The 25,086-nt window shown below is 36.0% G+C and overlaps 1 protein-coding gene across 1 annotated transcript in view; it reads left to right on the forward strand.

Moving 5' to 3' along the window:
- CDC42BPA (CDC42 binding protein kinase alpha) overlaps positions 1–25,086 on the forward strand; it is a 345,595-nt gene that overhangs the window by 221,926 nt on the left and 98,583 nt on the right. The window contains 1 exon segment of the mRNA XM_032632745.1: positions 20,605–20,852. Within this exon segment, the coding sequence (XP_032488636.1) occupies positions 20,605–20,852 (248 nt within the window).

Raw genomic sequence — 25,086 nt, forward strand, 5'->3', positions numbered from 1 at the left:
GCTGTAAGGAAAGGGAAGGCTGTATTTAGTGGGGAGAAGAAATCTTTCAGGAAGGAGTTAAAATATTTATGAAGGGGGCTTCCCTGGTGGCACGGTGGTTGAGAGTCCGCCCGCCGATGCAGGGGACACGGGTTCGTGCCCCGGTCCGGTAAGATCCCAAATGCCGCGGAGCGGCTGGGCCCGTGAGCCATGGCCGCTGAGCCTGTGCATCCGGAGCGTGTGCTCCGCAACAGGAGAGGCCACAACAGTGAGAGGCCGGTGTAACGCAAAAAAAAAAAAAAAAAATTTATGAAGGGCTGCATACCTTGACAAGATATATTGGTAATCTCATGGGAGGCAGGGTTAGATGTCCAGATCCTCTGTCTTGTAAGTGACTTAGGAGAAGCTCAGAGGTAGCTTTGCAGATACTTCTGTTAAGTGGGATGAGATGATAATTGGCCTGGATTTAAACATCTCAGCAGAAGTGCTTAGCAAGGGAAATCTTTGCGCCAGCTCTAGTGTTGGACTATCTGCTTTTAAAGCCCAGCCTCATCAGTTACCAGCTGTGTAACGCTGGACAAAACATTTAATCTCTTTGGACCTTAATTTCTCATTTGTAAAACCCTATCTCATTGGTTTCATGTAAGGAGTACATATACATGTATTTAAGCTGCCACATCATAAGTGGTCAGTAACTATTAGCTATAATAATAATATTATATATGTCAAAGTGAGAGAATTAGGATTAATTGACATCGTATTTCTATAACACTAAATTATAATCTGATGTCTGCCTTTTCTTGACTCTACCCTTTGCGTATCCCAATTCCTCTGCCAGCCACCACCTCCACACACTCCTTGTGTGCCTAGTCTAGTATCTTATTCATCCAGCAAATATAAGAATGAAGTTGAATTGTCATCTCAGGAAGTCTAAATATTCCTTATTCTCTGCTGCTATAGAGTTTTGTTAATAACTTTACAATAGCTCTTATTATAATTATTTATTCACAAAATGTCTCCCCACCTAAACTGTGACGTAGCTTATTGAAAACATAGACTGGTATATTATTTGTTTTGTTTTGATTGATCATGATTGCACAGTCTTGGTTAGCTTTCCAAAATAGTTATGTTTCTTCTATAAATAGCCTATGCTTCTAGAGCAAGATTAGTGTATAGAAGTCATTACATTACCGTCTCAAATAACTTTCAGTCAGGGACTACTTTGTTTCCAGCACTATCTTAGGTGATTTTGGTAAGCACAAGAATCACAAAGTGCAAACTGGAGGAAATCTTAGAGATTATTTGCATTTGAGGAAAGCGAAACTCAGATGAGTTTAGGATTTTATAGTCTTAAACGATAGAGTACAGTTTAAACCCAAGTTTTCTAATTCTTAGTACCATTCTGTCCGCTAGTTTGATTTTTATTTTTTTCTGTAACAAACACTGCTCATTGAAAACTCTGAGTCACATGTGTTTACCTACATATCAGACACTCATCATCTCTTGTATCATTTACAGATTTGGGAAATTTGGGATAATAATAAAACTACCCAATAAATTAGTTAATGCATTTAAAATGCTTAGCCCATGGCCTGGCACAAAGTAAAGGCTCAATAACTGTTAGCTATTATTATTATCATGCTACCATTTCTTTAAGATATTTTCTAAAACTGGAATTTCTTGCTTTAAAGGTATACACATGTAAATTTTGAAACTTATTTTGGCCCTTTAAAAGGTTGTAGGAATCTTTACTTCATTAAGAATACTCTTCAATAGAATTGAAGAGAAAAAAAGTTCTTGAATAAAAGTTAGAAACTTTAATACCCCACTTCCAAAAATGGATAGAACATATAGACAGAAGATAAATAAGCATATAGATGTCTTGATCAACAGTATAACCAACTAGAACTAACAGATACATATATAGAACTCTCCACCCAACAACAGCAGAATACATATTCTTCTCAAGTGCAATTGATACATTCTCCAGGATAGACCAGATGTTAGGCCACAAAATAAATCTCAATAAATGTAAAAAGATTGAGATCACACAAAGTATCCACTCCAATCACAATGGAGTGAAGCTAGAAATCAATAGCATAAGGAAAACTGGAATGTTAAAAAAATATGTGGAAATGAAATAAGACGGTCTTAACCAACCAGTGGGTCAATGAAGAAATCACAAGGGAAATTAGGAAATACCTAACTTTATGTGTTACAGAACTAGAAAAAGAAGAGCAAAGGAAACAAAGCTAGCAGATGGAAGGAAATAATAAGGATTAGAGCAGTGTTCAATAAAATGAGAACAGAATAATAATAATAAAGGGAATGAAACCAAAGTTCATTCTTTGAGAGATCAACAAAATTGACAAACCTTTAGCTAGACTGACAGAGAGAGGGAGGAAGGGAGGAAGCAAATAAGTAACATCAGAAATGAAAGTGGATATTAATACCTGTCATCAGAAATCAAAAGGATTATAAGAGAATACTATGAACAACTCTATGCCAACAAAGTAAATAATCTAGATGAAATGGACAGATCGAGAAGCACACAAATTACCTAAATGCAAGACAAAATAGAAAGTCTCAACAGACTTACAACAGGCAAAGAGATTGAATTGGTAATAAGAAACCTCCTGACAAAGAAAAGCCCAGGACCGGATAGCTTCACTAGTGAACTGAACCAAACTTTTAAGGAAGAATTAACACCAATTCTTCTTAAACTCTTCCACAGAATACAAGAATAGGGAACACTTCCTAACTCATTCCATAGGCCAGCATTGCCATAATACCAAAGCCATGTGAATAATATCACAAGAAAAGAAATTTACAGACCAGTATTCCTAACGAATATAGACATATGAATTCTCAACAAAACACCAGCAAACCAAATCCAAAGCCATATTAAAAGGATTATAAACCATGGCAAAGTGGGGTTTATCCCAGGAATGCAAGGGTGGTTGAATGTAAGAAAATAAATCAATGTAATACATCACATTGAAAGAACCAAAGGGAGGCGGGAACTGCATGATCATCTTAATTGATGCACATAAGTCATTTCACAAAATTCAACATCCTTTCATGATAAAAACTCTCAGAAAACTAGGAATAGAAGGGAATATACTCAACATGATCAAAGGCATTTATGAATAACCCACAGCTAACATCATACTCAATGGTGAATGACTCGAAATATTTTCCCTGAGTTTAGGAATGAGACAAGGATGCCCATTTTCACCACTGCAATTAACCTTATGCTGGTGGTTCTAGCCAGAGGAATTAGATAAGAAAAGGAAATAGAAGGCATCCAAACTGGAAAAGAAGAAGTAAAACTATCTCTATTTGCAGATCACAGGATCCTATATTTAAAAACTCCAAAGAATACTGCCAGTTTCCAATCCAGTATATAAGAACTTCAGAAGTCACCACTTTGTTCTAACAAGAAGTAAAAAGCTGAACAAATTGACAAATCAACAACTCTTCTTAGATCTGTAAGGGAGGTAATATCACAGAACCAACTGCTGTCCTCCAAACTGGAGAGAGTGACAGGCAAATAAAGAGAATCACAGCTTATGAGATCAGGAACCCTTGTAGGAAATCAGTACTAGTGTAGGGAGACCCGAACTGTTATTGAAAAATTGCTAGAGGCTCAGTGCGGACAAGTTTGAGAGATAAAAACTCCAGGGGAGCCTCGTCATTGGGGAGCCCTGACAGTTTCATCAGTTTTACATCCTGGAGCTCTACAAGGTTTTCACAGAGAATATCAGAGAAAAATCCCCTTGTACTAACAATAGGGGTAACAATTTTGAATGTGCCAGAGCATTCTGTTCTTCTAACAAGGTCTGTCTTCAGGAGAAACTCTTCAACCAGAATCTAACTTGCTGGGATTTTATCAGACCTAACTGACTTGAGGGAAGGGAAATATTCAGCCCCAGCCCACTCTAGTCACCCTGTCCAAACAGGTAAGTGGGGGAGAAAAACTGACAAGGTTGTCTTAAGTTCACAGTCCAGAAGCACAGGCTCAATAACATACTGATATCCAGTCTTAGGACTATAGGACGCTTCCCCTCCCACCACAGCTTGCAACCACATTACTAATAGCCTATTTACAGCAGTTCCTTTTACCCAGTACATCATGTTCACCTATCAACAAAAAATTACAAGACACACTGAAAGGCAAAAAACACAGAATAGAGCAAACATCACAACCAGACTCAGGGATGTTGAAATTATCAGGCCAGGAATTGAAAACAACTGTGATTGATATGCTAAGGACTTTAATGAAAAAGTAGAGAGCATGGAAAAGTAAATGGGCAGTGTAAGCAGAGAGATGTAAATTCTAAGAAAGAACCAAAAAGAAACGCTAGACATGAAACATATTGTAACAGAATGAAGAACGCCCTTTATGAGCTTATTAGTACACTGGATACAGCTGAAGAAAGAATCTCTGAGCTTGAGGATATCAAAATAGGACTGCCAAAACTGAAAAGCAAAGAGAAAAAAGTGAAAAAACAGAAAAGAATATCCAAGTATTGTGGAACATTTACAAAAGTTGTACCATACATATAATGGGAACACTAAAAGGTGAACAGAGAAAGGAACAGAAGAACCATTTGGAACAATAATGACTGAAAATTTCCTGCAAATTAATGTCAGACACTAAACCACAGATTCAGGAAGCTCAAAGAACACCAAATAAGGTAAATACCCAAAAAATTACACCTCGACATGCCATTTTCAAATTATAGATAAAGATAAAAATCCTGAAAGCAGTCAGAGATAAAAAAATACCTTACCTGTAGAAAATATAAGGTAAGAATTACATTTGACTTTTGCTCTTCATGCAAACAAGAAGAGAGTGGAGTGAAATATTTAAAGTGTTGAGAAAAAAAACCTACCCACCTAGAATTTTGTACTTTGAGAAATTATCTTTGAAAAGTGAAAGAGAAATAAAGACTTCCTGAGACAAAGATTTCAGGGAATTTGTTTCAAGTAAACCTGCCATGCAAGAAATGTTAAAAGAAGTTCTTCAGAGAGAAGGAAAATGATATAGGTCAGAAACTCAGATCTACATAAAGAAAGAAAAAGCATCAGAGAAGGAATACATGAAGGTAAAATAAATTAAAGCTTTTATTTTTCTTATTCTTAATCTAATAGATGAATGGTCAAAATAATAGCAACAATGTATTCAATTATATATTCTTATATATATGCTTATGTCTGATTACATGTATATATAAAATGCTTATGTGTGCTTATGTGTAACTGAAATGAATGACAGCAATTATACAAGGGATAGGAGGCAGGAATTAGGATTATTTCATTTTATGGTACTTGCACTATCCATAAAGTGGTAGAGTGTTATTTGAAACTGGACTTGGATTGGTTATAAATGCAGATTGCAAACTGTAGAATGGCCACTTAAAAAAGGAGTTCAACTGATATGCTCAGAATGGGGAGAAAATTGAATCATATAAAATGCTTAATTAAAACCACAGAAGACAGGGACTTCCCTGGCAGTTCTGTGGTTGAGACTCTGTGCTTCAAATGCAGGGGGCATGTGTTCAATCCCTGGTCAGGGACTGAGATCCCACATGCCGCATGGTGTGGCCAAAAACAAGGGGAAAAAAAAAAACAGCAAAAGACAGAAAAGGTATGGAAGACAAAAATAGATACAAAGAAAGGAGCAATAAATAGAAAGCAGTAGCAAATACAATAGGTATTAATCAAAAAACATCAACAATCATTTAGAATGTCAATGGTCTAAGTATACCAATTACAAAGCAGATTATGTCAGATTGGATCAAAAAACAGTATCTAACTATATGTTGTCTAAGAAGTCCACTTTAGGTATAGAGGCACATATAGTTGTTCCTCAGTATCCATGGGGCATTGGTTCCATGCACTCTCCACACCCCATGGATACCAAAATCTGCACACGCTCAATTCCCTTATATAAAATGGTGTAGTACAGTCAGCCCTCTGTATCCATGGATGCAGAATTCGTGGATACAGAGGCCAAGTGTCTAGATTAAGAGTACAGGCATACCTTGTTTTATTGTGCTTTGCTATATTGTACTTTGCAGATATTACAAATTGAAGGTTTGTGGCACCCTGCATCGAGCAAGTCTGTCAGCACCATTTTTCCAATAGCGTTTGCTCACTTCATGATTTTATGTCACATTTTGGTAATTCTCACAGTGTTTCAAATTTCTTCATTATTATATTTGTTATGGTGATCTGTGATTATTGATCTTTGATGTTACTATTGCAAGAAGATTGCAACTCGCTAAAGGCTCAGATGATGGTTAGCATTTTTAGGAATAAAGTATTTTTAAAATTAAGGTGTGTACATTTTTTTAGACATAACGCTATTGCACACTTAATAAACTAGAGTATAGTGTGAATGCAACTTTTATGTGTACTGGGAAATCAAAAAATTCATGTGATGCACTTTATTGCAATATTCACCTTTTTGCAGTAGTCTGGAACTGAACCCACAATATCCCCAAGGTATGCCTGTAAGTGGATGGAGAAAGATATACCATGATAACACTAATCAAAAGAAAGTGGAAGTAGCTATATTAATTTCAGACAGGGTGGAATTTGGAGTAAGGAAAGTTTTTGGAAATAAAGAAGGGCATTGCTGTTCACCAAGAAGATGTAGCATACTTAATGTGTATGCGTGTAACAACATAGCATCAAAATGCATGAGGCAAAACCCTTCCAGAAGTGCAGAGAAAAAGAGATGAATTCACTGTCATAGTTGGGAACTTCAGCACCCCTCTATCAGAAATGGACAGATCCAGCAGGCAAAAAAATCAGTAAGGACATAGTTGAACTCAACATCCATCATCAATCAGGTGGATGTAAGGACATCTATATACTGCTTCACCCAACAACAGCAGAATACACATTTTTCTCAAGCTTACATGGAACGTCCACCAAGATAGACCACATTCTGGGCCATAAAACAAACCTTAAGAAATCCTTAACAAATTTAAAAGAACAGGAATCATACATTGTCTGCTCTCAGACCACAATGGAATTAGACTAGATGTCAGTAACAAAAAGATAGCTGGAAAATTCCAAAATACTTGGAATTAAGGCACCACCCTTATAAAAAACACATGAGCCAAAGAAAATATCTCATGAGAAACTTAAAAATATTTTGAACTAAATGAAAATGAAAACACAAATTGTCAAAATTTGTCAGGTACAGTGAAAGCAGTGCTTAGAGGGAAACTTGTGGCATTGAATGCATATATTAGAAAAGAAGAAAGATCTAAGATTAATCATCTTAGCTTCCACCTTAGGATACTAGAAAGAGAAGAGCAAATTAAATCTAAAGTAAACAGAAGAAAATAATAAAAATTAGAGCAGACATCCATCAAATTGAAAACAGGAAACCAATAGAGAAAAATCATTGAAACCAAAGCTTATTCTTTAAAAAGGTCAGTGAAATCGATAAGCCTCTATCCAGGCTAATTAAGAAAAAAAGGGGTCCCTTATCTATTTTTGAGAGAAATCATATTAACAAGTTTTCTAGTATGAAACTATTCTTACATTCTGGGAATCAGTTGCTCATATAAATAACTGAATTTCAATACAGCAATGAATTTCAAATGTTAACATTTTATTAACAATTTTTGCTGTTAAATGTATCAATATATTGAGATAAGTCTGGTTTTATTATTTGGTGTTTTGATCAGGTTTTGTTTCAGGGTTATCTTGATTTTATATAAAGTAGAGTAAAGCTTGCTTTTTTTCTCTGTGCTCATAGAAATAACCTCTTCCTTGAAATCTGAAAAAAATTCTCTTGTAACACATTCTTTGTTATTACATAGTAGCTTCTCAGTGCTTTATTTTATTGTTGATTTGAGACAATTTGGTCACTTATATTTTTCCAGTAAAAGTGTCTTTCAAACAGATTTTCAAACTTACAAGTTTGAATACCTTATATAAATTTAATAATTCCCTTGGGAACTTGAAAAGAAGGGGAATTACCTATCAATATAGTTTATATTATTTCATATATTTATAATTACCTTCACACTATAATTCTTTTAAAATTTTTCTCATCTTTTCTGTGGTAAATATTTTTGCACAGAATATGCTTAATCTGTGTTTTGCCTGCTGTACTCTCTGCTATATCTTTAAACCTTTGATTGTAAAATAAAACACAAATACAAAGAAAAAAAAAAGAGAGACAGGATACTACTAGTATCAGAAATGAAAGGCAGGACATCAGTATGCAACCCATGTACATGAAAAGGCTAATAAAGGAATACTATGAACAATTAATTCTTTGCCTACAAATTTGATAACCTAGATGAAATGGACCAATTCCTTCAAAGACACAGCTCCCATAACTAACCAAGGAGAAATAAATAATCTGAAATGGCTCTGTCTGTTAAAGAAATTGAATCAATAATTAATAATCTTCCAGAACAGAAAGCACCAGGCCCAGATGTATTCACTGGTGAATTCTACCAGACATTTAAGGAAGAAATCATGACAATTCTCTACAGTTGCTTTCAGAAGATAGAAATAGAGGAAATACTTCTTAACTCATTCTATGATGCAAGAATTATGCAAATACCAAAGCCAAAGGCATTACAAGAAAAGAATGCTACAGGCCAATGTAGAAAGCCTCATAGACATAGGTGCAAAAGTCCTCAAAAAATATTAACAAATTGAATCCAACAATATATAAAAAGAATTATACACCACAACCAAATGGGATTTCATCCCATGTACACAAGGCTGGTTCAGCATTTGAAAGTGAATTAATGTAATGCATCACTGATGTGATAAAAATCACATGATCGGGCTTCCCTGGTGGCGCAGTGGTTGAGAGTCCACCTGCCGATGCAGGGGACACGGGTTCATGCCCCAGTCCGGGAAGATCCCACATGCCACGGAGTGGCTAGGCCCGTGAGCCATGGCCACTGAGCCTGCGCGTCTGGAGTTTGTGCTCTGCAGTGGGAGAGGCCACAACAGTGAGAGGCCCGTGTACAGCAAAAAAAAATTTAAAAATTTTTTAAAAATCACATGATCTTATCAGGAGATACAGAAAAAGCATCTGACAAACTCTAATACTCATTCATGATAAAAACTCAGTAAACTAGGAATAGAGGGGAACTTCCTCAACTTGATATATAATACCTATCAAAAAACCTAAAGTAACATCATACTTAATGACAAGAATCTTGAAGCTTTTTCATTAAGATCAAGAACAAAGCAAGGATTCTTCCTCTCACTACTCCTTTTCAACATCATGCTGTATGTCTTAGCTAATGCAATAAGACAAGAAAACAAAAAACAAGTATACAGATTGGGAAAGATGACATAAAACTGTCTTGGTTAGCAGATGATATGATTGTCTATGTAGAGAATCAAAAAAATTAACAAAAAGACTCCTGGAACCAGTAAGTCATTTATAGCAAGGTTGCAGGTACAAGATTAATACACAAAAGTCGGTCACTTTCTTATATACCAACCATGAATAAGTGGAATTTGAAATTTAAAACTCAGTACTATTAACATTAGCACCCACAAAAATGAAATATTGAAGTATAAATATACCAAAATATGCATAAGACCTGTACGGGGGAAACTATAAAAGTCTGATGAAAAAAATCAAAGAACTAAATAACTGGAGAGATATTCCACGTTCATGGATAGGAAGACTCCGTATTAGGTGTCTTATAAGATGTCAGTTCTTCCCATCTTCAACTACAGATTTTTTTTTTTTTTTTGTGGTACGCGGGCCTCTCACTGTTGTGGCCTCTCATGTTGCGGAGCACAGGCTCCAGACGCGCAGGCTCAGTGACCATGGCTCACTGGCCCAGCCGCTCCGCGGCACGTGGGATCTTCCTGGACCGGGGCACGAACCCATGTCCCCTTCATCAGCAGGTGGACTCTCAACCACTGTGCCACCAGGGAAGCCCCTTCAACTACAGATTTAATGCAGTACAAGTCAGAATTGCAGCAACTTCTTTTGTGGGTATCAACAAACTAAGCCTAAAGTTTATATGGAGAGGCAAAGACCCAGAATAGCCAACACAATAGTGAAGGAAAAAAAACATAGCTGGAATACTGACTTCAAGACTTATATAAAACTGCCGTAATCAAGACAGTATGGTATTGGCAAGAGACTATACAGATAAATCATCTTTGACAAAAAAGCAAAGGCAATATAATGGAGCAAAGATGTAGTTTTTAACAAATAGTGTTAGAAGAACTAGACATCAATGCAAAAAGAAAATTGAATCTAGACACAGAACTTACACCCTTCACAAAAATTAACTCAAAATGGATCACAGACCTAGACGTAAAACACAAAACTATTAACACTCCTAGACAATAACGTAGGAGAAACCTAGATAATCTTTGGTATGGTGATGACTTTTTACTTTCAGCACCAAAGGCACAATCCATGAAATAAAGAATTACTATGCTAGATCTCACTGAAATTGAAGTCTTCTGGACTGTGAAAGTCACGGCCAAGAATGAAAAGACGAGGCACAGACTGCAGGAAAATGCAGACATATCTGATATAAAACTGTTATCCAAATATTCAGAGAATTCTTAAAACTCAATAAGAAAACAAACAACCGCAGGATTGCATGATCAACATACAGTAATTAGTTGTGTTCCTATGTCAGCAATGAACAATCCACAATGAAATTAAGAAAGCAATTATAGTTACAATAGCATCTAAAAGAATGCCTTGGAATAAAATTAACCAAGAATGTTGTGCACTGAAAATTATAAAACATTGCTGAAAGAAATTAAAAGATACCTAAAATAAAGAAAAGATATCCCATGTTTATGAATAGGAAGACTTAGTATTGTTCAGATGTAGTTTTACCAAAAGTGATGTACAGGTTCAATTCGATCCCTATTATCAACAGCCCCTTTTGCAGAAATGGAAAATATGAGCCTCAAAATCATGTGGAATTGCCCCAAATAGCCAAAAAACTTGAAAAAGAAGGCCAAAGTTAGAAGACCCAAACTTCCCAATTTCAAAACTTATTACAAAAAGCACAGCAATAAAAAGAATATGACACTGGCATAAGAATATAGACCACTGGAATAGAATTAAGAGTCCAGAAATAAACTCATGTATCTATAGCCACAGTTGATTTTTGACATAGGTACACATAGGTACTAAATCTGTTCAGGATGGAAAGAATAGTTCCTTCAACTCATGTGCCAGACAGCTGGATTTCTGCATGCAAACAAATGAATTTGGACCCCTACCTTACACCATATTAAAAAATTAACTCAAAATGGATCAACAACTTACATATAAGAGCTACAACCATAAAACTCTTAGAAGAAAACATTGGGGTAAATCTTCATGACCTTGGGTTTGGAAGTAGATTCTTAAGTCACAGAAAGCATAAGCAACAAAACAAAAAATGGACAAATGAGACTTCATCAAAATAAAAACTTATTTGTATTGCATCAAAGGATATTTTTAAGAAAATGAAAAGATAACCTAAAGAATGGAAGAAACCATTTGTAAATCAAATATCTGATAAGGATTTGATATCCAGAATTTACAACGAACTCCTACAACTTAACAGAAAGATAAACTGCCCAATCAAAAAATGGGCAATAACTTGCATAGACATTTCTCCAAAGAAGATATATTAGTAGCCAATAAGCACATGAAAAGATGTTCAACATCATTAATTATTAGGGAAATGGAATTAAAACCACAAGATACCACTTCATACCTACTAAGATGGCTAAAATTAAAAATAAAAACAAAATAAGTGCTCACAAGAATATGAAAACAATTGGTGATTCCTCAATAAAAGTAAATGTAGAATTAACATATGACCGAATAATTCAACTCCCAGTTATATTATATACCCAAAAGAATTGTAAGCAGGGACTTCAGACAGACTCTTGTACACCAGTGTTCATTAAAACATTAGTAAAACAGCCAAAAAGGTATAAACAACCCAAGTGTTCTTCAACAGATAAAGGAACAAAATGTGGCAAGTACATATAATGGAATATTATTCAACCATAAATGGGGTGAAGTTCTGATATATCCTGCAACATGGATGAATATTGAGAACATTATGCTAAGTGAAAGAAGCTAGACAAAAGGGGACAAATATTATATGATTCTACTTATATGAAGTATCTAGAATAGACAAATTCATTGAGATAGAAAGTGGAATAGAGATTACCAGGGGCAGAGTAGAGGGGATAATGGGGTGTTTATTCCTTAATGGTTACAGAATTCTCTTTGAGAAGATGAAAAAGTTTTAGAAATTACAGTGTTGATGGTTGCACAACATTGTGAACGTAATACCACTGAATTGTACATTTAAAATGGTTAAAATGGCAATTTTTTGTTATATATGTTTTACCACTTTAAAATAATTAATGTAGTATACCAAAAACTATTGAATTGTTCACTTTAAATGGGTCAATAGTATGGTATGTGAATTATATCTTAGTAAAGCTGTTTTTTTGGTTAATATTTTGTTTTTTAAACATTAATACAGCTATCATTTCTTGTCTGGATAAATATGTAATGTTCTGTCTGGTTTTCCTGGGTTTTTTTCCCCCTAGTTGAAAAAAAATTTGTTCTTCATATTGTAGTCAGAATAGTAGTTTTAAAGTCTTTTAGTTTTGTGCTTAAAATCCTTTCATGGTACCACTTGGCTTTTCAGAAGAGGCTCAAACTTTGTAACGCAGCTTTTACCTTATGAGGTCCTTGCTGTTCGAGATTTTTGACTTACTATTTGGGTTTCCCTGCTCATACATCAGGTTTTCTCTAATATCTAGACTTTTGTACGTGTTGCCAGCAATATTCTACGCTCAGGTCTCAATTTAGATATAACTTCCTGTGGGTATCTTTCCTTCTATGGTTCTTCCTTCCACTGGGCCCTCTCCTCCCTGATAGATATACCTCCCCTCTCCCCTATTGACTTTACTTGAGAAAGGCTGTTTCTTAAAAAAAGTACTTTCCAATTGTTGCAATCATATACCACAGGAGTTTTTTTACCCTGTTGTATTAGTTTGCTAGAGCAGTTGTTACAAATACCCACAAACTGGATGGCTTAAAAAACAGGAATTTATTGTCTCAATTATGGCAGTAGAAATCTGAAATCAAGGTGTTTGCAGAGTTGGCTTCTGATGGTTTGCTGGCAGTGTTTAGCATTCCTTGGTTTGCAGATGTATCACCCTGATTTCTGCTTTAATCTTCATTTGATGTTCTCAATGTGTGTGTGATTCTGAGTCTAAATTTCTTCTATTTATAAGGATACAGTCATATTGGATTAGGGCCTACACTGATGACCTCATTTTAAGTTGATTACCTCTGTGAAGACCCTATTTTCATTTTCTTTTTTTTCAGGCTTTTTGAAGTACAAATGACAATTTAAAATTGTATGTATTTAAGATGTAAAACCTGATATTTAGATATATGTATACATCGTGAAATGTTTACCACAATCAAGCTAATTAACGTGTCTGTCACCTCAGTTACCTCCTTCCTTCTGCCTTCCCTCTCTCCCTCCCTCCCTCCCTTCCTTCCTCCCTTCCTTTTTTTTTTTGACTAAGAATATTTAAGATCCACTCTCTTAGCAAATTTCCAGTATGCAGTACAGTATTGTTAACTGTAGTTATCCTGCTTTACATTAGATCTCTAGAATTTATTTATCCTACATATCTGAAACTTGTGCCTTTTGACCAACGTTTCCCCATTTCCCCTACCCCCTCAGCCCTTCGCAACCACTGTTCTACTCTCTGCTTCTAAGAGTTTGACTTTTTTAGATTCCACACATAAGTCAGATCATGCAGTATTTAAAGCCCTAGTTCTAAATATGGTCACATTCTGAGGTGCTGGTGTTTAGTGCTTCAACATATGAATTTTGGAGGGACACAATTCAACCCTTAACCCTTATATTTCACTTGAGAGTGTGATATAAGCTTTCTCTCTGTTTGATTATTATGTGATTGTCACAAACATAATTTTAATGATTATAGAAGAATATCCACATAGCCAGTTTCCTACTGTTAAATACACTTGGCCCTTCATATCCACAGTTTCCACGTCTGCAGATACAGAGAGCCCATTGTTTGGGGTGGTGTGGGGGAGAAAATTCCAAAAGGCAAAATTCGAACTTGCCATGCCCTAGCAACTTTTACATAGCATTTGTAGATGATTTAAAGAATTTGAGAGTATGTATATGTGAATACTACTCCATTTTATATATGGGACTTGAGCGATCATAGATTTTGTTAATGGAGGGTGGACAGACCTGGAACCAATCCCCCCAAGCTGACTGTATTTATTTTTCACTTTTACAGTATAATAATTGCCATGGACCCTTTTATGCACTTCTTTTAGAACAGATACCTGGAAATGAAGTGGTCAGATCATTTTTAAGGCACTTGATACATGCCACAAATTTTTGCAAGTATGAGAGGCATTTCTTGCTTTCTTAGTAGATCATTTATTCATCATATTTTCTCTTTGTGAATTATCTCTTTAAGTCATTTGCCCATTTAATTTCATAGTCTTAATGTTTTTCTTATCAATTCTTATAAACTCTTTGCATAGTAAAAATTGTACTGTTTATCTTCTCTGCAACTGTTTTACCAATTTATCATTTGCCCTTTAATTTTGGTCTTGTTTCTTTTTCAAATTATAGATGATTTGTTTTTATTTTTCTCAATAGTTCTTCTATTGCTTCGAAGCTTGGCTTGCCCTTCTTTTTTCAGAGTTTGCTAAATATGTAATTCTGCTTTTTCCTGGATGTTTCTCTTGGGTTTAAAGGTATTTAGTTGTAATCCGTTTGGAGTTTGTTTTGCTAAATGGTATGATGTGAGAATCATTTTTTTCTTTAATGGCTAGTTTGTGGTTTCAATTCCATTAATTAATCACTGCTTTCCTCAGTGATTGACAGTATCTCACATATTGAATTAAATTATCTTGGGGTGGAGATCTATTACACTGATACTTTATTAAAGATTTATAGTAGGGACTTCCCTGGTGGCGCAATGGTTAAGAATCCGCCTGCCAGCGCAGGGAACACGGGTTTGATCCCTGGTCCGGGAAGATCCCACATGCCGTGGAGCAACTAAGCCTGTGCACCACAACTACTGAGCCTGTGCTCTAGAGCTCGTGAGCCATAACTACTCAAACTTTGTAACACAGCTTTTACCTTATGAGGTCCTTGCTGTTCGAGATTTTTGACTTACTATTTGGGTTTCCCTGCTCATACATCAGGTTTTCTCTAATATCTAGACTTTTGTACGTGTTGCCAGCAATATTCTACGCTCAGGTCTCAATTTAGATATAACTTCCTGTGGGTATCTTTCCTTCTATGGTTCTTCCTTCCACTGGGCCCTCTCCTCCCTGATAGATATACCTCCCCTCTCCCCTATTGACTTTACTTGAGAAAGGCTGTTTCTTAAAAAAAGTACTTTCCAATTGTTGCAATCATATACCACAGGAGTTTTTTTACCCTGTTGTATTAGTTTGCTAGAGCAGTTGTTACAAATACCCACAAACTGGATGGCTTAAAAAACAGGAATTTATTGTCTCAATTATGGCAGTAGAAATCTGAAATCAAGGTGTTTGCAGAGTTGGCTTCTGATGGTTTGCTGGCAGTGTTTAGCATTCCTTGGTTTGCAGATGTATCACCCTGATTTCTGCTTTAATCTTCATTTGATGTTCTCAATGTGTGTGTGATTCTGAGTCTAAATTTCTTCTATTTATAAGGATACAGTCATATTGGATTAGGGCCTACACTGATGACCTCATTTAAGTTGATTACCTCTGTGAAGACCCTATTTTCATTTTCTTTTTTTTCAGGCTTTTTGAAGTACAAATGACAATTTAAAATTGTATGTATTTAAGATGTAAAACCTGATATTTAGATATATGTATACATCGTGAAATGTTTACCACAATCAAGCTAATTAACGTGTCTGTCACCTCAGTTACCTCCTTCCTTCTGCCTTCCCTCTCTCCCTCCCTCCCTCCCTTCCTTCTCCCTTCCTTTTTTTTTTTTGACTAAGAATATTTAAGATCCACTCTCTTAGCAAATTTCCAGTATGCAGTACAGTATTGTTAACTGTAGTTATCCTGCTTTACATTAGATCTCTAGAATTTATTTATCCTACATATCTGAAACTTGTGCCTTTTGACCAACGTTTCCCCATTTCCCCTACCCCCTCAGCCCTTCGCAACCACTGTTCTACTCTCTGCTCTAAGAGTTTGACTTTTTTAGATTCCACACATAAGTCAGATCATGCAGTATTTAAAGCCCTAGTTCTAATATGGTCACATTCTGAGGTGCTGGTGTTTAGTGCTTCAACATATGAATTTTGGAGGGACACAATTCAACCCTTAACCCTTATATTTCACTTGAGAGTGTGATATAAGCTTTCTCTCTGTTTGATTATTATGTGATTGTCACAAACATAATTTTAATGATTATAGAAGAATATCCACATAGCCAGTTTCCTACTGTTAAATACACTTGGCCCTTCATATCCACAGTTTCCACGTTCTGCAGATACAGAGAGCCCATTGTTTGGGGTGGTGTGGGGGAGAAAATTCCAAAAGGCAAAATTCGAACTGCCATGCCCTAGCAACTTTTACATAGCATTTGTAGATGATTTAAAGAATTTGAGAGTATGTTATATGTGAATACTACTCCATTTTATATATGGGACTTGAGCGATCATAGATTTTGTTAATGGAGGGTGGACAGACCTGGAACCAATCCCCCCAAGCTGACTGTATTTATTTTTCACTTTTACAGTATAATAATTGCCATGGACCCTTTTATGCACTTCTTTTAGAACAGATACCTGGAAATGAAGTGGTCAGATCATTTTTAAGGCACTTGATACATGCCACAAATTTTGCAAGTATGAGAGGCATTTCTTGCTTTCTTAGTAGATCATTTATTCATCATATTTTCTCTTTGTGAATTATCTCTTTAAGTCATTTGCCCATTTAATTTCTAGTCTTAATGTTTTTCTTATCAATTCTTATAAACTCTTTGCATAGTAAAAATTGTACTGTTTATCTTCTCTGCAACTGTTTTACCAATTTATCATTTGCCCTTTAATTTTGGTCTTGTTTCTTTTTCAAATTATAGATGATTTGTTTTTTATTTTTCTCAATAGTTCTTCTATTGCTTCGAAGCTTGGCTTGCCCTTCTTTTTTCAGAGTTTGCTAAATATGTAATTCTGCTTTTTCCTGGATGTTTCTCTTGGGTTTAAAGGTATTTAGTTGTAATCCGTTTGGAGTTTGTTTTTGCTAAATGGTATGATGTGAGAATCATTTTTTTCTTTAATGGCTAGTTTGTGGTTTCAATTCCATTAATTAATCACTGCTTTCCTCAGTGATTGACAGTATCTCACATATTGAATTAAATTATCTTGGGGTGGAGATCTATTACACTGATACTTTATTAAAGATTTATAGTAGGGACTTCCCTGGTGGCGCAATGGTTAAGAATCCGCCTGCCAGCGCAGGGAACACGGGTTTGATCCCTGGTCCGGGAAGATCCCACATGCCGTGGAGCAACTAAGCCTGTGCACCACAACTACTGAGCCTGTGCTCTAGAGCTCGTGAGCCATAACTACTGAGCCCACGTGCCACAACTAGTGAAGCCCGTGTGCCTGGAGCCTGTGCTCCACAGCAAGAGAAGCCACTGCAATGAGAAGCACGTGCACCACAATGAAGAGTAACCCCTGCTCGCTGCAACTAGAGAAAGCCCGCATGCAGCAACGAAGACCCAAGGCAGCCAAAAATAAATAAATAAATAAAAATAAATTTATAAAAGAAAAACAGTCTGCCTGCCAATGCAGGGGACATGGGTTTGATCCTTGGTCTGGGAAGATCCCACATGCCATGGATCAACTAAGCCCGTGTGCCACAACTACTGAGCCCATGTGCCACAACTACTGAGCCCATGCACCACAACTACTGAAGCCCGCGTGCTCTAGGGCCCGCGTGCCGCAACTACTGAGCCTGTGTGCTGCAACTACTGAAGCCCACGCGCCTAGAGTCTGTGCTCTGCAAACAAGAGAAGCCACCACAATGAGAAGCCTGTCGCACCGCAATGAAGAGTAGCCCCCACTCCCTGCAACTAGAGAAAGCCTGCGTGCAGCAACAAAGACCCAATGCAGACAAAAAATTTAAAAAAAAATTTATAGTATATGTTAACATCTGAAAAAACATTACCCTCTATCCTTCTTTACTCTTTGTGCTTTTTCAGGATTTTCTTTGGTATTTTTACCAGTTTATTTTTGCCTGGGGTGCTAGAATATTTGTCTCCATCTCTCACCCAGTATTACCTCCCACATTAAAAAGTTTTAATTAAATTTACAGGGAAGATAATTTAAGAAACATTGAATATATGTACATTCAATCTTCCCTTTCAAGTACTTGGTATTTTTCTATATTGTCTTCTTTAAATCTTTCATAAAGACTTGTAATTTTTTCATATAATTCAAACAAATTATTCACTGTTGTTATTACTTGTGTGTGTACTAGTTGCTGGTGATTTTTGTTGGATCTATTAAAAAGAAATGAAAATTTTTTATTATTAACAGTGAAAATTTTTACTATTATTGCTTATTCTACTGTCTAGAAGTACTGTGTGATTTATATTTATCTAATATGCAGTTGTTTTACTCAGCTTTATCAATTCCAACACTTTTCAGTGGATTTATTTGCATTTTCTGAGCAAACAGTTATATTAAGTGGAAATGATCATGATTTTCAACTATTCATGTTTTGTAACGATTTCACATGTTACTTAGAATATCTAAAATCTAATATTAAATAAGAGAGATAATGGAAGGCATCCTTTTTGTTGTTATTATTCCTGGATGTATCTGGTGTTTCACTAGGAAGTATTATTTTGTCTGATAGCTTGAAAGAGGTTATTCCTTAAGAGAATTACTTAACTCTTTTATTTTTGGTGGGACTTGGGGTAGTATTTTGGAACTGGTATTAGATTTTATGAAATACTTTTGGGCAGGGGTACTTAGAGATTATCACAAGGAGTTACTTTAAGTTTTGCACAGTTATTAATGTTTGCTAATATTAAATTACCTTCAATACCTGAAATAAAACTTATTGTTTTGCAGTAGATTGTTCTTTTTTACCTATGGCTTAATTTTGTTTCTCAGCATTTTATTTGGCTTTTTTACGTTCTTATCAATTAGTGACATGAGTCTATAACTTTTTTTGGTGGTATCTTTGTGAGGTTTTGATTTCAAGGTAATTTTTGCTTGAAACTTCTAGTACATCTACTGCTATCCCAACAGACAAACTATACTAAAGTGAGCAGCAAACTAAGAGTGTTCTTTAGGTGATTAGAAAAATGAAAGAGTAATACGATAAGTGGTTAGTGCTGCAGATGTTGATTTAGGCACCATTTTCATGGAGTTGCATAAGAGCAAGAACATGACTTGACATGGCTTTCCAGTTTCCACAAGCTTTCCATGTCAGGCTGACTCAGAAACCACTGGAAAATCTGGGTCCTGCATATGGTAGCACTTCATAAGCAGTTTTGAGTAAATGGTTAACATTACAGTGACTATCCCAGAAACATTTCTCAGGCCCACGTTGATGCCTATTTTTTTTTTTTAAATTATAGACCTCAAATGTGAAGCTAGCATAGTTTTCTTTGGACTTTAAATCAAGGGCGGTTACCAGTTTTCCTGCCCTTAATACTGACTTCAAAAAAGGATACAGTGTCCTCCAGATCTTGATTCCTTGTTGTCACTAAATATAAGCTTATAGGTTCTTTGGGTTTTAAAAGTTTTGTTGTGGATCACCTGGGAAAATAGCATGTAACAAAGTAATAGAAAAGTTACTCAGGAAAAAGCTCAGGAAATCTTACAGTCATAACCTCTGTATGCTTCTGTTTACCTTAGCTACTACCTGGAAGAACCTTTGGACATTACACTTTCTTTTCTCACTCATACCAAGAGTATATTTCAACCTCATTTCTAAAAAGATGTCTTTCAACCAAACTTCCCCTTCTTAAAGCCCTACCTAAATGTGAAAGAGCTGTATCATGTTTTTCTAGAATAGATACAAAGATGTTAGATTAGACCTTGTCATTTCTCCTGGACCACTGCAGAAGCCTTCTTTCTCCCTTTTCTTTTTGTGCATTCTAGCTCTACCACTCCTCCCCCAATTTAATCTTTTAAAGACACAAATGTATTTATAACCTTTTATTAGTTCCACATCAGAAATAGGATGCAGTTAGATTTTCCTTCACTCCATACACCGACAATATTATATATAAATTAGTATTTAAGTGTAAAACAAATAATTATATAAGTACCAGCAGAAAATACAGATAAATATTTAATCTTGGTGTGAAGAAGACTGTAAAATACAGCAATAAAGAAATACACACTTAGAAAAATATTGGCAAGATATGGCAGGCAAAAGGTTAATAGCCTGAATAAAGAAAGTATTATTTTTATGTAATAATATACAAAAATAATATTCAGTTATATGAACAGTTCTTTATATTGTAGAAAGAGTTATTAGTTAATATTTTATTATTCTTACAGATTAATCTTTTATTATTACTTCCATAGCAAAAACAAATTAGTTACTCACCAGGAGTATGCAGCATAGAACATCAGCAAGAAATAACCAAACTAAAGACTGATTTGGAAAAGAAAAGTATCTTTTATGAAGAAGAATTGTCCAAGAGAGAAGGAATACATGCAAATGAAATTAAAAATCTGAAGAAAGAACTACATGATTCAGAAGGCCAGCAACTTGCTCTCAACAAAGAAATTCTGATTTTGAAAGACAAATTGGAAAAAAACAGGAGAGAGAGGTAAGAATCAAGTTATTTACTCTTCTTATATTTATTGAATACCTGTTCGGTGTTAAGGACTGGAGATACATGGGCAATAAACATATTCCAGTCCTCAAGAAGACCAAAGTCAAGATTGGTAAATAGAAAATTATATTACAGCATCATAGGAAAGCAAATGGGATAAGTATAGGAACACCTGTAGAAGAGGCACCAAAGATAACGTTGGTGTGTCTAGGTTTTTTGGACAAAATTATTTCTGAGTTAAGACCAAAGATATAAGAAATATATAGCTGTGGAAGAGTGTCCAGGCAAAGGTTAGCAGAATTTGCCAAGATCTAGAGGAAAAGGATAGCATGGCACATTCAGAAAATGAAAGCTGTTCGTTATGGTGGAAGCATAAAAAGAAGATGAGTGCTGAGAAATGAGACTAAAAGGAAAATAGTCATAAGACCATTGAAGGAAAATTACATGATTATATCAATATTTATATTTTTGAAAGACCACTCTTGCTACTGTTTAGAGAATGGATTGGAAGGAGCAGACTGCAGATAGTAATCTAGCTGTGAGAGATGAGGTGGCTGGACCTTAGATATGATAGTGAAGATGGAGAGAAGTTTATGGATTCAGAAGTTCTACCGAGAAGACAGAACCTGGATGACATGATAACCAGATATGAGAAATTAGAAGCAGGAGAAATTATCAGTGATACTCAAGTTTCTAGGTTTTAGGTAACTGAATGTATGTTTTTGTCATTCTCAACTTATATTGGAAGCCTAAGTTTAATTCAGTTTGGTCTGTTCGTTCAGCAAAAATTTTTAGAACCTGCTATGTGAAAGCACTGCTGTAGGCTCTGGAGGCATAACAGTGAACAGATAAAAATTCTCTCTCCTTATGGAACTTTCCTTTAATTATGGTGAAAGAGTATAAGCAAAATATAAATGAAATAAATAAAATACAGAATATATAGGTAATGATATAGGATAGGTAATATATAGGTAGTGATCAATTCTAAGAACAAAAAATAAGGCAGTGGATGGGGGCTATGGAGCATTAAGGGGGAAAATTAAATTTTTATATATATATATATATATGAATGAAATAACCAGGGGAAAATTATACTGAGAAGGTGATTTCTCAGTAAGGACTGAAGAAGGTGGGGGAGATATCTATACAGATGTGTGAGAAGAACATTTTACATGAGGAACAAGAAGTCTGTTAAAAAAAATAATGGGAAGACAAAACTATGGAGATAGTAAGAAGATCCGTGGTTGCAAGGATTGGGAGGAGGGTGGGATGAATAGGCAGGGCACAGAGGATTTCTAGGGCAGTGAAACTACTCTGTATGAAGCTGTGATTGGGGGCATATGTCATTATACAATCTAATGTAAATTGCAATGTTTTAGTGATAATGATGTGTCAGATGTAGGTTCATCAGTAGTAACAAACACAGCACTCTGAGTATATGGGCAGTTTCTGTATTTCCCTCTCAGTATTGCTACGAACCTAAAACCTTCTAAAAAATAAAGTCTGTTAAAATAATAATACTAAAAAAGAGGCCAATGTGGCTGAAGCAGAGTTAAGGGGAAAGAATAGTGAGAGGTACGATGAGAGGTAATGGGGGCCAGATCATGTAAGGCTTTGTAAGTCACGTTCAGTGACTTACAATTTTTTACTCTCAGTAAAACCATGGCAGGGAAGCATTGCAGGATTCTGAGTGGAAAATGGACAAATACTGACTTGTGTTTGAACAGGATTATTCTGACTACTAGATTAAGAAAAGTCTGAACTAGATAAGAGAAAGAGCAGTGAAACCATTGAGAAGGCTATTGCAATCATCCAGGCAAAAGATAATGGTGGATTGGGCCTAGGGTGGTGGCAGAATTTGGCTGTGAAAAATGTTCGAATTCCAATTTCTTTAAAAGGTAAAATAATATTTGCTGATAGACTAGATATGGGGTGAGAAAGAAGAGGGAAATCAAGGATGGTGCTACAGTTTTGGGCCTTAGCAATTAGGAGAATATAGTTACCATTTAGAGAGGAAAACCACAGAAGAAGCATTTTGGGGATGGGAATATCAGGAGCTCATTTTAAACAAATTCTGTTTGAGGTGCTTTTGAGGCATCCAGGTGGAAATGTCAAGGAGGTCATCATACAGACTAGTCTGGATTTCAGGGCTAGAGGTAAAATCCTGGGAGTATTTATCATTCACATGATATTTAAAGGGGTGAGACTATATGAGATCACTTAGTGAATGAATATAGATGGAAAAGAAGTCCTAGGACTGCAACCTGGAGCACTCCAATCTTTAGAAGCTTGGAAATGAGGAAGAAACAGCAACGTGGAGAGGGAAAGAGCAGTAAGAATGATAGGAAGATGACCAGGCAAATTTGGTGTTACGATGAATGCGTATCAAATCTGTCTACATGTTAAATTAGATGAGGTCTAAATCAAATAAGATGAGGACCGTGTAATTGATAGTTGAGTTTAACATATGAATGTCATTGGTGACTTTGGTAAGAACAATTTCAGTGGAGCAGTAGTGGGCAGAAACCTCATAATGGATCCAAGACTTGAAGGAGAGCAATTGTAGAGCAAGCAGATATAAAAGCAACGAGATAATAACTGGAGGAGAAATTTGTCTCAAAAATAACACCATGCTTGTAATCTGATAGAAGGTACCAGTAGATGATTCAGGACAGAGGGGAGAAAAGTGTACTTGAGCAGGCGCATAAGCAAAGAGCAACCTTAGCTACGTTTTTCTCCTGTAGTAAGAGAAGAATAAGTAGAGTGTATGATCACAGGGGAAGGTACGTGGGGTGTTGGGAACTTGTTTTTCTGTTGTTATGGTTGGGCATGTTGAATTTGAGGTGCTTGGGAGACAACTTTGGGGAGATATCAAGTCAGCAATTTGAAGCCCAGAAAAGCTTCAGATGTAGATTCAGAGTTTGTCAGCATAATGGATGATAATTGAAATAGGTGGTATAATAGATGGAATAGCTCAGGGAAATGTGTAAAAAAAAAAAAAAAAGTTGAGCACCTGTGACAGAACACTTGGAGCATTGGCATTTACATGGAGGAAAGAGGGGGTGGGGGGGCTCACAAATACAGCTGAAAAGTCTAAATGTAGGCTGAAAATCAAGAAGTGGGTATCACTGAAGCCAAGGGAGGACAGCATTTCAAGAGGGAGGGAATGGACAACACTGTCAAGGGTAGCCAGTAGATTGGATATAATAACAGTTGGGACAATAATGAGTTTGCGGACAACAGTTTTTTTTGAGGTGGTGGCAGTAGAAGTCAGATTTTGGCACAGGGAGGAAAATTTAGGCAGTGAGGAAGTGGATACGGCAAACTCTCAAGATTTCAAGGTGGTTGCCAGTGAATGGGGAAGACCAAGTGGAAAATGAAGTGTGATGTAGAGTTTAGGGGAGAGTTTGTTTATTTCATTTCAGTATGAGAGAGACTTAAGTTTTGTTTAACGCTAATAGGAAAAAACAAAAATGGTTGTATATAGAAATTTTACTCAATTTATTCATATACTTATTTTTCTGAAAGGATGCCTCTTTGTAATTTTTCGTAATTTTTTCATTGTTGTTTGGAGTTGCTTCTGATCAGTAAAGATTCCTGGGCTTCCCTGGTGGCGCAGCGTTGAGAGTCCGCCTGCCGATGCAGGGGACACGGGTTCGTGCCGCGGTCCGAGAAGATCCCACATGCCGCGGAGTGGCTGGGCCCGTGAGCCATGGCCGCTGAGCCTGTGCATCCGGAGCCTGTGCTCTGCAATGGGAGAGGCCACAGTAGTGAGAAGACCGTGAACTGCAAAAAAAAAAAAAAAAAAGAAAAAGAAAAATGCCTAAACATAACTAAATTTCACATTTTGATTATAGATAAGAAGGAAAGGGACACATTTGTTTGGACACAGGATGGTTATTTTCCTAGAAGTTATCATTTAAATTATAATTTAATTTATATTCAATAATTTAGTGAGGAAGGGATTTTTAAGGTAACATTTTTAAATCAGCCATGACTTATGTTGTTTATTGACTTGGAAGCAATCATAAAATTACCCAGAACTGCTTCACATTTACTGCTAACTAACATCCTCCATCACACTGCTGTAGAGATAAGCCTCTTTACTTGCACTTCAACTCAGTATTCAAAAACTGATTCCCCGTTCTCCCTTAGGAGGTTTTTGTTGTTCCTTTTTTTTTTTGTCTTTTTGTCTTTTAAGACACTGTTTTTTATTTTCTCAATGATA

This window comes from Phocoena sinus, chromosome 1 (assembly GCF_008692025.1).
Source record: "Phocoena sinus isolate mPhoSin1 chromosome 1, mPhoSin1.pri, whole genome shotgun sequence".
In the NCBI taxonomy this organism is placed as follows: domain Eukaryota; kingdom Metazoa; phylum Chordata; class Mammalia; order Artiodactyla; family Phocoenidae; genus Phocoena; species Phocoena sinus.